The 14416-nt window shown below is 43.2% G+C and overlaps 1 protein-coding gene across 1 annotated transcript in view; it reads left to right on the top strand.

The window, feature by feature from the left end:
- rols (zinc-RING finger and ankyrin repeat domain-containing protein rolling pebbles) overlaps positions 1-14416 on the top strand; it is a 35185-nt gene that overhangs the window by 19893 nt on the left and 876 nt on the right. Inside the window, exons 2-15 of the mRNA XM_012291378.2 lie at positions 7940-8310; positions 8820-8928; positions 9069-9209; positions 9285-9422; positions 9684-10304; positions 10477-10808; positions 10867-11145; positions 11221-11664; positions 11739-11945; positions 12153-12419; positions 12485-12780; positions 12848-13296; positions 13386-13687; positions 13985-14404. Coding sequence (XP_012146768.2) covers positions 7940-8310; positions 8820-8928; positions 9069-9209; positions 9285-9422; positions 9684-10304; positions 10477-10808; positions 10867-11145; positions 11221-11664; positions 11739-11945; positions 12153-12419; positions 12485-12780; positions 12848-13296; positions 13386-13687; positions 13985-14404 — 4376 coding nt within the window. The remainder of the gene's footprint in view (positions 1-7939; positions 8311-8819; positions 8929-9068; positions 9210-9284; positions 9423-9683; positions 10305-10476; positions 10809-10866; positions 11146-11220; positions 11665-11738; positions 11946-12152; positions 12420-12484; positions 12781-12847; positions 13297-13385; positions 13688-13984; positions 14405-14416) is intronic.

The following is a 14416-nucleotide window of genomic DNA, read 5'->3' as shown; positions in this document are numbered from 1 at the left end:
TTGACTGCAGTACAACCTAATCCTTTTAAATTAAAAATTTGCAAGAAAACTTCAAAAGTAATCTGCAGAGATGAAAATGCGAAAAATCAAAAGACAACAATTTTTGGTCTTCTACTATACTTCCTATATTTACCACTGTAAAACAAACCTCTATAAAACAATATAACAACTTGTCAATGAAATTTAAACAATTTACACATTTACTGTAAATTATTATTTACAAATTTACACAATAAAATTAGAAAATTCCTAAGTTCTTAAAAGAACCTCGCCTATTGTATCAACTTTGCTAATAGCATACGATTCACCATACGAAATATATGTAGAAGTTCGTTCCTGGGAAAGTTTCTAGATTTTCGGACGACCGACTTACGCTCTCACGGCGCTTCCTGTTTTACATAAAGGCGTCTCGTGTTTAAGCGCAGATCACCGTGAAACGTTTCGATTGGGTGAGAACTGTTTTCCCGTTTGACTCGACATAAAAACGATAAAGTGTGGAGACTGGTTCGAAAAGGGTGGAATGCGGAACTATTCTAGAAATTGCGTATATGCGTATCTAATGCTTACCTAATCTTAAAAATATTAACCCTTTGCAATTCAAATTGTATATTATGTAGTTCTTATGGATACTTCGGATCAATGTACGTACTGACAATATACGTATATTGGCAATATTTTAGAATTTGCAATATTTGCAATATTTGCAATATTTGTTGTTCATATTGAAGTACATCGACTTTTATTGAACGTAACAGATTTTTACTGCTGACATTGCAATTTTTATACATCAAATGAATTTTATGGGGCTTTTGTTATAAAAGCCTAACCTAACCTAACCTAACAGATTCTTCGTAAAAGGGGGTAGTTTTGCAATAAAATAATTTTGAGAACTTCCAACAAGTTTAAAGATAATAGAAAATGATACAAGAGTTTTATATTAAACAAAACTTAAAAAATATTGCTAACCTAACCTAACAGATTCGTTGCAAAAAGAGGTAGTTTTGCAATAAAATAATTTTGAGAACTTTCAACAAGTTTGAACAGTAATAGGTAATGTTACAAGGGTTTTATATTTAACGAAACTTAAAAAAATATTGTTAACTTAACCTAACAGATTCGTTGCAAAAGGAGGTAGTTTTGCAATAAAATAATTTTGAGAACTTCCAACAAGTTTGAACAGTAATAGGTAATGTTACAAGGGTTTTATATTTAACAAAACTTAAAAAATATTGCTAACCTAACCTAATAGATTCTTCGCAAAAGGAGGTAGTTTTGCAATAAAATAATTTTGAGAACTTCCAACAAGTTTAAAAAATAATAGAAAATGATACAAGAGTTTTATATTTAACAAAACTTAAAAAAATATTGCTAACCTAACCTAACAGATTCGTTACAAAAGGGGGTAGTTTTGCAATAAAATAATTTTGAGAACTTCCAACAAGTTTGAACAGTAATAGAAAATGTTACAAGGGTCTTATATTTAACGAAACTTAAAAAAATATTGCAAGGTTGCGATGTTTGCAACGAACATGATTTCTAGGTTATAACAAAGATGGCGGCCATCAGCGCACCGTCGACGAGAACAGAAAACTTGAGCAAATATTTTAATACACAAATTAGCAAATATAGAAGCATACTTGAGTTTGTTAGCAGTTTTATAAAGTTTAAGTTCGAAGAAGATTTGTGTACATAAGAAATTATATTTAACAAAACTTAAAAAATATTGTAAGGTTGCGATGTTTGCAGCGAACATGATTTTTAGGTTATAACAAAGATGGCGGCCATCAGCGCACCATCGAGAACAGAAAACTCAAGCAAGTTCTTAAATGTACAAATTAGCAAATATAGAAGAATAGTTTCATAGAAGAATAGCAAATATAGTTTGGTAGCAGTTTTATGAAAAAGTTCAAAGAAGTTTTGTGTACACAGGAAATCCACAGTAATGCGTACTCTAACCGGAGAAAGTCTCGATAAAGCTGCCCTATGATCCTACAAAGAAAAGAAGTTTAAAGCCAAAGAACTCCCACTCGATCGAGGCTTTGATGTTACAAACCGTCACGGTCTAGGAAACGTGGGAATAATAGATGCCGGATTTACACGGTTCGCAGCGCACGAAGAGACTGTTCTTCGGGCCTGCACCGATGCCTCGTTCTCACCTTGTTAGATCGAGTGGAAGAAAGGTAAAAAAAGCCGCTGAACGTCGAAGAAGACCATTAAATTACAATACAAAATGCCAGCTAGTGAAACGTCTAGGATCGTGACTATCGAGTGCTGGATGAAAAAGAAAAAACGGCTTAATATAGCCGAGCTACTCGAACGCTCGTTTCCTGCTAACGATCGCAAAAAGCACCGTTCTCTCTTAATTTACGACCTAGGAAAATATACACATCTACTGTTCTCTCGATTGATGCTGTGATGATGATTGAGAGAAAATTAAATTAGAAAATTTTACTCGTGGCGATTGGCATACTTAGCGCACAATGGACTCTTTCAGATGTCCTCAGATTTCTTCAAAAATTTCATATGTGATCTTGTATGATGGCCTTTATAAGAACTCAAAAAATACATATATATAATAACAATCTTAATTATGCATAAAATCTATTGTATGCAGAACTAAAATTACAGGAGACCTTCATATGTGGAGCTGCTGCAAATTGAAGTCCACTTGGACCAGCCTTTGAAGTCTAATGAAAGCGTTCCTTAATCAAAGATATCTAACTCTTCATTTACTAGAATAAAACTGAGTGTGATTGCAATAATAAAGAAATCAGTCAATGTATAAAACCTTGTAAGTAAATAAAATTCCCAGCCATGTAAAGAGCCATGTGCACATAATCCCACATGTGACCACATATGAGTCCACATGAGACCACATATTCATCCACATAAGACCACATATGAGTTTACATGAAATCACATATGAGTCCACATGAGACCACATATGAGTCCACATGAGACTATATATGAGTTCACATGAGACCACATATGAGTCCACATATGAGTCCACATGAGACGCCATATGAGTCTACATAAGACCACATATGAGTGCACATATGAGTGCACATAAGACCACATATTCCTCCACATATGAGTGCACATGAGACGCCATATGAGTCTACATATGAGTGCACATATGAGTCCACATATGAGTCCACATATCAGTCCACATATGAGTCCACATATGAGTGCACATAAGACCACATATGAGTCCACATATTCGTCCACATGAGACCACATATGAGTCCACATGAGACCACATATTCGTCCACATGAGACCACATATTCATCCACATGAAACCACATATTCCTCCACATGAGACCACATATCCATCCACATAAGACCACATATCCCACATAAATGATGAAGTAACTCCGATAATTACTCCAGCGCAAAAAAAGCACGGCTCGATAAAAAGAGGAAAAGATTGCATTTTATGAACGTTTCCTCGACCTTCGACACTCGAGCGGTCTCTCGGCCATAAATCTCGATGCCGATGCGGAGATGGAAACTGGATACACGCACAACGGAAACGCATGAGTCAGTGATGCCTCCGGAGAAAACGACATCGTTGTACGAGTTTATCGTGGAAGCGAGGTCTCTACGTGTCGGGTGCGTTGACCCAGCTTACGGTAACCCAGGCCATCCGTGTTGCACCTGCCTCGCGTCGACTTACCGGGATAAAGGGTCGTGCGACCCGAATTGCTTCTTCCCTTTAACATTACGGGCTAAAAACAGTGGAACGGTTGCTACATTCTTTGGAGGTCTTTATGCAGCGAATGTTGAACTTCGAGGTCTTTCAGCGATGTGTTTTCATGAGTTTACTCTGAGTATAGTGTGTACACACTAATGTACGTACTGTATTTTTAGTATTAATCAGATATCATTAATCAGACATCATAGACATCTTATTAGGACAGCATCGAAATTAGTTACTAGGCTTATTATGTTGAGTGACTTGACTGTTCTATGTAATTAAAGGTTAGGGTAGCTTTGGACTAGGTGTCTTGCCTTGAGAGTAAAAATGAGTACTTTTGAACTTCATGTTCTGTACATGGATTAAACTTGAACATGTCGATGTGACAGTTGTTAAAAAATATTAGTGAGTCAATTTAACAATTTGTAAAATATCAAACATCAAGGAGGATCATTCTGTTCTGAGTTAAAATTGAGCTAACCTCATCAAAGTTACTTTAACCTAACTTTGACGTAAGTTACTTGAATCTGACCAACTGTGAACAATGTTAACCTAACCTCCTCTGATAAAAATTACCCTAATGACCAACTTTGATCAATTTTACCTTAATCTGACCAACTTTGATCAATTTTACCCTAACCTGACTAACTATGACCAAAAACGTTTCCATCAGATAAACTGTGACTAACATAACAATAACCTAACTAACTTTAACAAAATTTATCCTAATCTGACCAACTCTGATCAATTATACCTTAATGACCCAACTGTCAAATCATTCTAATCAGAACTTTGATCAACATCATGTAACCAACTTAAATAACAACACTGATCTCAACAATGATGTCATCTGAACGTTCAGCGTAATATATGATAACGATATGCATCCGTATACTCTTTCACTTGGCTATCAAGTATAATTCTGAAATAATGTGGTACTTGCGTTCGTATCAGCAATCGTTTACATTGTAAGGGTGAAAACACCAGAAGCATAGTAACGTGCCATTTAATGGTCCCCAGATTGGTCGCATCCTAGCCCCCAGCTACGTTCAATTACACAAAGCGATCGTTACGGTACCGCCCACGTTTTAACTACCTCAACTACTCATGTTGATCGTATTAATCTGCAATTTGCATAGCTAGCTCCATTCAACCGTTCCCTGTTTCTTCCTCTTTCAGAACGTTGAACTTGCTTCTAATCGGATGGTTGACCGAAGTGAAAAAGGGGGAATTTCCTTGATCTACGGAAGGATTCTCTTTTGATGGGAGATGAGTTGAAATGTGTGGTAACATTGTGGTAAAATTATGAACTTTGGGATGTGTGATTTGTATGTGGTGTAGTATTATTTGGAGCGACGGAGGATGTGGTGAAGTGGAGATTTGTAGATTTTTATAATATTCTGAATTCTTATATGTATTCCAATTTGTGTATTTTGAAATACTTCTTTCTCCAAATTTCTGGGAACTCAAGTTTCTACATTAGCTAATTTTTAGGACTCCAAATCCTTGCATTTACAAATTCCTACTTCCCCGAATCTCCACGTGTCCAAATCCTCACATACTCAAATCTCCACATGTCCAAATCGTCACATACTCAAATCTCCACGTGTCCAAATCCTCACATACTCAAATCTCCACATGTCCAAATTCTCACATACTCAAATCTCCACATGTCCAAATCCTCACATACTCAAATCTCTACATGTCCAAATCCTCACATACTCACATCTCCACATGTCCAAATCTCTACATTCCCAAATCTTCACATGTCCAAATCCTCACATACTCAAATCTCCACGTGTCCAAATCTCTACATCCCAAAATCCTCACATACTCAAATGTCTACATGTCCAAATCCTCACATACTCAAATCTCCACATGTCCAAATCCTCACATACTCAAATCTCCACGTGTCCAAATCCTCACATACTCAAATCTCCACATGTCCAAATCCTCACATACTCAAATCTCCACATGTCCAAATCCTCACATACTCAAATCTCCACATGTCCAAATCCTCACACACCCAAATCTCCACATGTCCAAATCCCTACATCCCCAAATCCTCACATACTCAAATCTCCACGTGTCCAAATCCTCACACACTCAAATCTCCACATGTCCAAATCTCTACATACCTGAATCCCTACATCCCCAAATCTCCAAACTCCAAAATCTCCACACCCCAGAATCTCTCCCTCTTCAAATCCCCATACCCCTAAATCTCCACACCCCCAAATCCCCACATCCCCAAATCCCTACACCTTCCATCTCCCACCTCCCCAAATCCCCTCATCCCTCTCCACCCCATCTCTCTCCAACACCCCCCATAGTACACACCTAACAAAATTTCCACAACTCGTGACGGTGAACCGTACGAAGAATCGATCCACGCAAAAAGACAATCTTTACGGCGTATCAGAAATAGAAGCACCAGCAGCAGGTTCTCGTTTCGCGTTTATCCGTACGCGAGGACCGAGCAACACGCGAGGTCTCCTCTTGACCTCACTTTCTAGAATCCTTTAAGTATATGGCGCCTTCAACTATACGGCTCGTTTATCCATTATCGATGAACCAACGGCGCTTCACTGACACACCACGTGTCACTACTAACCGAGATATACCGTCGCTGACAGATATACGTGTCCTTTGTACAGATTGGTCGTGACAGATGCTCTCAACTGTCAAATGTACTTGTCAAGCTTAGTCTTTTAAGATGATGTGCCTTTTTATGGAACTGTAATTGTTTGCTGTTTGAACGAAAAGTAATATTCAACTATTCTATGAATCTACCCTAACATGACATAATTATACTGTTTTAAGTTGTGTACATTTGGTGGGTCTCGTTATGGACCTACAATTATTGTTTGCAATATGAACAAAAAGTAGTCTTCAACTATTATATGAATTCAACCTAACCTAACCTAACCTTACTTTTTCAAGTTGTATGTGCATTTGATGTGTCTCACTATGAACCTTGAATTGTATGGAATATGAACGAAACAAGTAACTTGCAACTGTTCTAGCAACTTAACCTAACCTAACCTAACCTTACTCTTTCAAGTTGTATGTTCATTTAATGTGTCTCATTATGAACCTTGAATTGTTTGCAATATAAACGAAACAAGTAACCTGCAACTGTTCTAGCAACTTAACCTAACCTAACCTAACCTTGCTCTTTCAAGTTGTATGTTCATTTAATGTGTTTCATTATGAACCCTGAATTATTTGCAATATGAACGAAACAAGTAACTTGCAACTGTTCTAGCAACTTAACCTAACCTAACCTAACCTTGCTCTTTCAAGTTTTATGTCCATTTGATGTGTCTCATTATGAACCTTGAATTCTTTGCAATGTGAATGAAACAAGTAACTTGCAACTGTTCTAGCAACTTAACCTAACCTAACCTAACCTTACTCTTTCAAGTTGTATGTCCATTTGATGTGTCTCATTATGAACCCTGAATTATTTACAACATGAACGAAACAAGTAACCTGCAACAGTTCTAGCAACTCAACCTAACCTAACCTAACCTTACTCTTTCAGATTAAATGTCTATTTGATGTGTCTCATTATGAACCTCCAGTTATGTGCAATGTGAACGAAACAAATAATCTTCACTTACTCTATCAACCTAACTTTACTCCCTCAAATTGTATGTCCATCTTAAGTCTCATGTCTAAGTCTCGTGATTATAAGTCTAACTTTGCAATCTGAACGAAATGAGGTTGTCTAAACTTGAAGGTATATTTGAACAAAAACGGACTACCACTTTGTATATTTGTTCGAGAGTTACAGGATCAGCAGACCTATTATTTTGAGTAGGGAAGATTTAGGCTGCATGTGGAGTCTGTCAGACTTGAATCTCGATAAGATATATACACACATATTTTTCTGAAGTGTCCCACATAATAACGTAACTAATAAGCTATACTTCCTGAGAGACATACTACTTATTGGGTTTAGGCTACCTGTGGAGTCTGTTAGACTTGAACCTCGATAACACATACACACACATATTTTTCTGAAGTGTCCTACATTATTAGCTATACTTCCTGAGTGACATAGCACTTATTGATTAGAATTGTTAGTAACTCGCATTGTAATCACTACCACAATCAATATCTGCTAACTGTACCTGCTCTCGAATTTGAAGTCTATCACTGTATATTTCAAAGAAGTAAATCTGAACTTTTCTAATCAAAGTGAAGTCTTAATCCTCCTCTCCTAATCGTTTCAGATCTGGCGCAGATCCGAGCACTCGTGGAGTCGACGGGGATGCTGGGAGGCTCAACCTGTCCATCCTGCGAGATGCCGTTCGATAAGGGGAAGAAACGTCGAGTAATCGACTCGTGCGGCCACGAGCGTTGCTATTCCTGTCTGTTCCGCAGCGAAGCATGCCCGTTTTGCTTGCACGCCGACTTCAACGACGACGACGGCCTGGAGGGACCCTTCAGGGAGGGGTTCACCGACTCTTCAGGGCCCGTGTCCATCCTCGCGCCCACGGACGGCTGGATCGATGAGTCATCAACGGTGAACTCTCTCTGCGGCAGCCCCAGACCTCGTACGAAAGTCACCACGAGAGCCAATCTTCCGTCACGAGTCATGCACGTAAGCATCATCATCGACACTTTCCAAACTGGAAATGCCGCGTATTGTTCGCTGAAAATCGTTTGATAACAACTTCATACGACTCGTGCCTAATTGTCGATGCTTGTTTATCTTTTTATTGCGCTGTAACTTTCACCTGGACGAATTTTTAAGGCCTCGATGTTTACAAGCACTCGTAAACGCGTAATCTGCAGTTCATGAATTATCTTTTTTATTTTTACTATCGCAAATAAATGTTTCAGCAGTTGAATGACTCTTTCACTTTTAAGAAAATTTTTTTGGTATCATTGGTAACTAATATGACAAATAAAAAAATGTTGTACTCATACTAGATGTATAATTGGAACATTAAAAATGAAGTATTATTTTATCATGTCATTTAGAGTAATTTAAAAATCATTTAAAAAATTTTTCTGTACTTTAATGACAACTAGCTTCCACTTAAATAATAATTTTCTGCTTGACTTTGTTAATGAAAATTAAAAAAAAATATTTTGTACTTTGTGCAGCAGCGAGATGACAGTGTGTCCTCTTCGGGGCTGGCCAAGGGTCTGAAGAACAAACCACCGGCACTGCCCGAGTCCCAAGGCCGGCAGAAGCTTCAGATGATGACGCAAAGTATGTCAACCCACTTTGATGACAATAATCAAATACATACTAACTTAATACTCAAACACTACTAACGCTACACTATTATAGCAAGAAGCTATTAGTCAAAGTTCAATTACTCAAATTATAATACCAAACTACCCTCACAGGTTGTCCCACCCCGCCAAACCAGCGGAAGAGGTTCTTCCTGAACCCGAAAGTGCTCAGGAGCTCGTTCGTGCCCCAGAGGTCGTCCCGCCGAGCATCCTCCCCCGAACCAGCCACCAACGATAACCCATCAGCCCTGTCAGGTAAGCTTCAATTCCACCCAACAAAATTCAGCGTCTAACGACAGAGGATCAGGGACTAATTAATGATGGACGTAGCTTGGATGGCCTCGTCCTGGGAGGGCAGGTCAAGATGGCCGGGTGTAGTGCTGGGGAAAATCAAATCGTTGTGGAGCAACAGCCAGGGGACCGCGAACGATGGGTTGAACCAGCTCATCCAGAGGAGCAAAGTCACAGGCAGGACACTTATAGAATCGAGTGTGCATTGTCGTGTGCTTGAGAACACTTCGAAGGACTCACTAGGATTTTCCTGTTTCTGCACCTTTCGTAGAGCACTTTAGAAGCATGTTTTCATTACTTGTTTGGTGTGAGCACGTTTTCATTTCAGCGGACCGGAGTCGAGTAGAGGATTTTGTGTTGCATCCTTTGTGAAATGTCCACGTAATGTGGACTGGATTGCTTAATGTGGAGAACTTAAAGAGATTTTGTGATGTTCAGATGACGAAGGCGGCTGCGTGAAGCCTCTGTCCTCGAAGACCAGGAAGTCCTCGCAGTCGGACCTCTACATGAGGCTGGGTCTCCTTCTGGGCTCCAACACGAGGGCGAACAGCAGCGTGGACACCACGGACCTGCCAGGTGCCTCGAATCGTGCGGGTCCGGTCCAATCGAGGGTGCCCATCCAAGGTCACGACAGCTCGGCGGCATCCTTTAGCAGTCTGACCAGCTTCGAGACGCAGACCTTGGCCTCGACGAATACGAGTCCTGTGTCCACGTTGACGGGGACGTCTAGCGAGGCCGAAGCGGCTGCGGCGCTGAGGTGCCCCATCAAACCCAAGGCGAAAGTCAAGGGCAAAAGCAAGTCGAGGGACTGCGACAGCGCTGGGAGCCTAGCTTCGATATCCACGTCGGTGTCCGCGTCCACGTCTATGTCGATGTCGATGTCCGTCTCCGTTTCGGGACTGTCGAATGGCAGCTCGAGCCCGTTAACTCCTAGAAGACATTCCGTGAACGCCTCGCAACCTGGCCAGAGCGACGAGCTCGGCCAGTTTAAGAACAGACGGTCCTGCGCTAGGAGGTCGGCCAGGGCTGGCAACTTGAAGGGGACTGTTGACGCCAAGTGTAAGATTTATTATTTACAGCTACCAATTCATTGCCACTTTCAAATTTTGCATTCACAAGTTCATCAGGTTTGCAAGGTTCCCAAACATCCTCAAATCCCAAGCCTCCATCAATCCTCACAGTTGTTCAATCATACCTAAATAACGTCTAACACAAATTACTTCAATTGCAGTACGTTTCGTGCAACACCACGCGACCCAGTTAACCCTGAAGCCCCTGTTCTTCGAAGTACCTCTCCTCGAAACCGACCCCCTCTTCACCGGCCGCCAATGGCTGCTGCAAGAGCTGGAGTCGGTGGTGAACGGTTCCAGTCCCGGAGTACTAGTCTCTGGATCACCTGGAACCGGAAAGACTGCGCTGGTTCTGCAGCTGGTGGAACACAGCTGTTTCGGAAGAAGGCGGGAGCAGCCCCTTTCATTGGAGATCAGCGAGGAGGCTGAAGAGAAAGAGAAGCCGACCTGCACCTCGGCGTTGCAGGCCAGCATACGCTACACGAACGAGAAGGTGAGGTCCGATTGTAGGGATACCTTTGATTCGATGCTGATTGAATGACGATTTACAGGTTCGAGAATTGGCGTCACATGTGGTGGCGTATCACTTCTGCCAGGCGGATAATAATAGTACTTGTCTGGTGCCGGACCTGATACATTCGTTAGCGGCGCAGCTTTGTCAGGCGCCTCAGTTGATCTCTTATAGGGAGTACCTGCTCTCTGAACCTCACATTCAAGGCTCTCTGTCGCAGAGAGAGTGCACCGTTGACCCGGACCTCGCGCTTTCCAGAGGCATCATCGAACCTCTGTGCACCCTCAAGAAGATGAGCAGACTGCCCGATACTAACATGGTACGATAGAAATATGGATTCAATTGTTTAATTACCCATTCAGCTAGGTTAAGTGTAATCTAAATGAAACTTCAGGTAATATTAATCGACGCCGTATGCGAAGCCGAGTACCACAGACCAGACAGAGGCGACACCATAGCGTCGTTTCTGACGAGGCACGCACCCAACTTCCCCAGTTGGTTGAAGATCGTCTGCACAGTGAGGACGCAGCTCCTAGAGTGCGCCAAGCAGCTACCGTACACCAGAGTCTCGTTAGACAGGGCCTCGAACGACAGCACCGGAAGCAACGTCACCAGAGACCTGTCCGACTACATAGGCTACAGGCTAGCTCAAAGTCCAGCCATCCAGACGAACGTGACAGCGTCGGTGAACGGGAAGAGCGAGTCTTCGTGTAGCGCGAATCAAACGAGATTCGCCTCGCATCTGCTCGCACTAGCCAGAGGCAGCTTTCTCTTCGCGAAGCTGACGCTCGATCTTATCGAGAGTGGACACTTGGTGGCTAAATCAGCCAGCTACAAGGTGAGCCCCAGATCGTATCGCTTTCACGAGGAAGGAAAGAATCCAGAGTTACCCTGAAGAATGTTGTGCTCCAGGTCCTGCCGGTTTCCCTGGCACAGATCTTTCAACTGCACTTCAACCTGAGGTTCCCTACCACGACCTCATTTGACAGGGTTCAACCTCTGCTGGGTGTCTGCCTGGCGGCCCTCTATCCGCTCACTCTGCCGGAGATCTTCTACTCCGTCAACTCCTTGAACACGGACCACTTCGTTTCGTGGGAGGATTTTCTACAGAGATTCAAAGTAAGTTGTCTCAGGAATTTTGTAGTGATTGCTCTAACTCGGTTTGTTGTTTCGCTATCACTGGAGGATGAACTACGTAAGTGTCATCATTCGAATCTCGATAGTTCCAAGGCTAGCATGTGTAAAAGTGAACGACTAGCAGGGAAATTTTACTGTAACACCTTTCAGTCCGCCTATTTGATGTACAACAAAGTGATATTGTATCAGATGCTCTCTGGATTCCTCGTGAAACGACTGGACAACACGTACATGTTCTTCCACCCGTCGTTCAGGGAGTGGTTGATGAGGAGGGATGAGGGAGAGTCGACCAAGTTCCTCTGCGATCTGAGATTAGGTCACGCGGCCATCGCGTTCAGGCTGTCCCGCCTTCAGGCACCGTTAGACGGCGACAAGGCGCTGGAACTGGGTCACCACATCCTGAAGGCGCACGTCTACAGAGGCGTAGCTCCATGTTGGCCTTCTAGGGACCTGCAGGTAACTACCTGTTCCATTTGCATACTCAGACCCTACGTGATTACTAAATGTCACATCACGAACAGGCGATCTGGTTAGCCTCGTCGACGGAATGCGTCTCGTCCGCGCTGTGCACGCTCCGGAACATCTACAGCCCGAATGTGAAGGTGTCGAGGTTGCTTTTGCTGGCAGGAGCATCTCCGAATCACATCACCGAGTACCTGGGCAACGCCCCGGCCCTTTGTATGTACGCCCACGAGGGTTCCGTGGAGATGGTGTCGTTGCTGTTAGAGTTTGGTGCCGATGTGGAGCTGACAAACAGCCAAGGCTGCACGGCCCTCTCGTTGGCGGCCTCGCGTGGTCACTGTGACGTCGTCAGAAGGTAAGATTATCGGAATGTTAATAATTAGACTAGCAATATCCAGAATATCAAAACGAATGATCCTCAGGTTGGCGGCAGCTGGAGCATCCTTGGGTCACACAGACATGGCTGGGCAGTGTCCCCTGGTCCACGCAGCGAGGCACGGTAGACTGTCAGTGGTTGGTTACCTACTAGCCTGCGATTGGGTAGTTCCACCCAGCGAAGCCGAAGCAGAAGGATCTCAAGAGATAGGCAGAGAGGAGGCTGCCCAGCAGGCTGTCGTCGCTGCCGCAGCCCAGGGACACGAGTCCGTAGTAGAGTACCTGTTAGACATGGCCGAAGTGATCGTGGACCGTCCCGACACCCTGATAGGCGAGACTGCCCTAACCATCGCCGCCGCAAACGGTTCGACAGCCACGGTCTCAGCTTTACTAGCTCGAGGAGCTAGTCCAACCGCAGTGAACGCCAAAGGCCTGTCCGCCTTAATGTTGGCTGCTAGGGAAGGTCACTGGGGTACTGCCGAAAGACTTCTTCAAGGTACGTACTGATCAATGGATTAATTCACTAATCAATGGATTAAGTGAATCTATTAATGTTTATAAGCATTCATAATATTCTTTACTCAGGTACCCTGTCCACAAGTACCGACAGTCTTCTGGACGATGCAGTGTCCCTGCTGGACCAACGTGACCCTGCAGGTCGCACCTCGCTGATGTTAGCCGCCTCTGAAGGTCACACAAACCTCATTGAACTCTTCCTCGACAAGGGGTCGCCATTGGAGAGCAGGGACAAAGAAGGATTGACCGCTTTGTGCTGGGCCTGTGTTCGGGGCAGGCTGGCTGCTGTGCAGAACCTCATCGATCATGGGGCCGATGTTAACACCAACGACAATACTGGCAGGACTCCGTTGGATTTAGCTGCGTTCCAGGTAGGAGGTGTACTGACTAGGAAGGGGTCTATGAGGGACTATGAGGGGTATTGCGTTGCTGGGAAGATGATGGCTGTATGGCATAAGGGAGGAGTTAGGTCACATAGTAACCTACATGTGTGAAATATCCATACGACTTCCTCACCATGTAACTACCTATCAGCTCATTAGTCTCTACGTCATCATACGTAGCATACGAATGCATAAACAAATCTAATCTTCCCAGCAACACATGCAAGGTATATTCCACATGATCAATTCTCTAAACATATCAATCATATAACGAATGTTCTCCAGGGCAATCCAAAGCTCGTCCAGCTGTTGTTGGAGAAAGGAGCAGCGGTGGAGCACGTGGACCTCCACGGAATGCGTCCTCTGGACCGAGCGATCGGCTGCCGGAACATCCTAGTAGTTCAATGTTTCCTGCGTCGTGGCGCAAAGTTAGGTCCAGCTACATGGGCAATGGCCGCCGGCAAACCCGACGTTCTTCTGATCCTACTGAACAAGCTTCTAGAGGACGGTAACGTGCTGTACCGGAAAAATAGACTGAAGGAGGCGTCACATAGATACGCTTACGCTCTGAGGAAGTTCCCGACGTCCCCCGAAGAGGACTGCCAGGGTCAGGAGCAGGGTCACATGATGTTGCAGCTGCAGACGTTTGCGCAACTTCGGCTGAATTTCTTGCTCAATCTCAGTCGATGCAAGCGCAAGATGAACGTGAGTTTCTGA

The sequence above is a fragment of the Megachile rotundata genome, chromosome 13 (assembly GCF_050947335.1).
Source record: "Megachile rotundata isolate GNS110a chromosome 13, iyMegRotu1, whole genome shotgun sequence".
In the NCBI taxonomy this organism is placed as follows: domain Eukaryota; kingdom Metazoa; phylum Arthropoda; class Insecta; order Hymenoptera; family Megachilidae; genus Megachile; species Megachile rotundata.
Note: the sequence above shows the minus strand (reverse complement) of the source record. Positions and strands in the feature narration are given on the sequence as shown.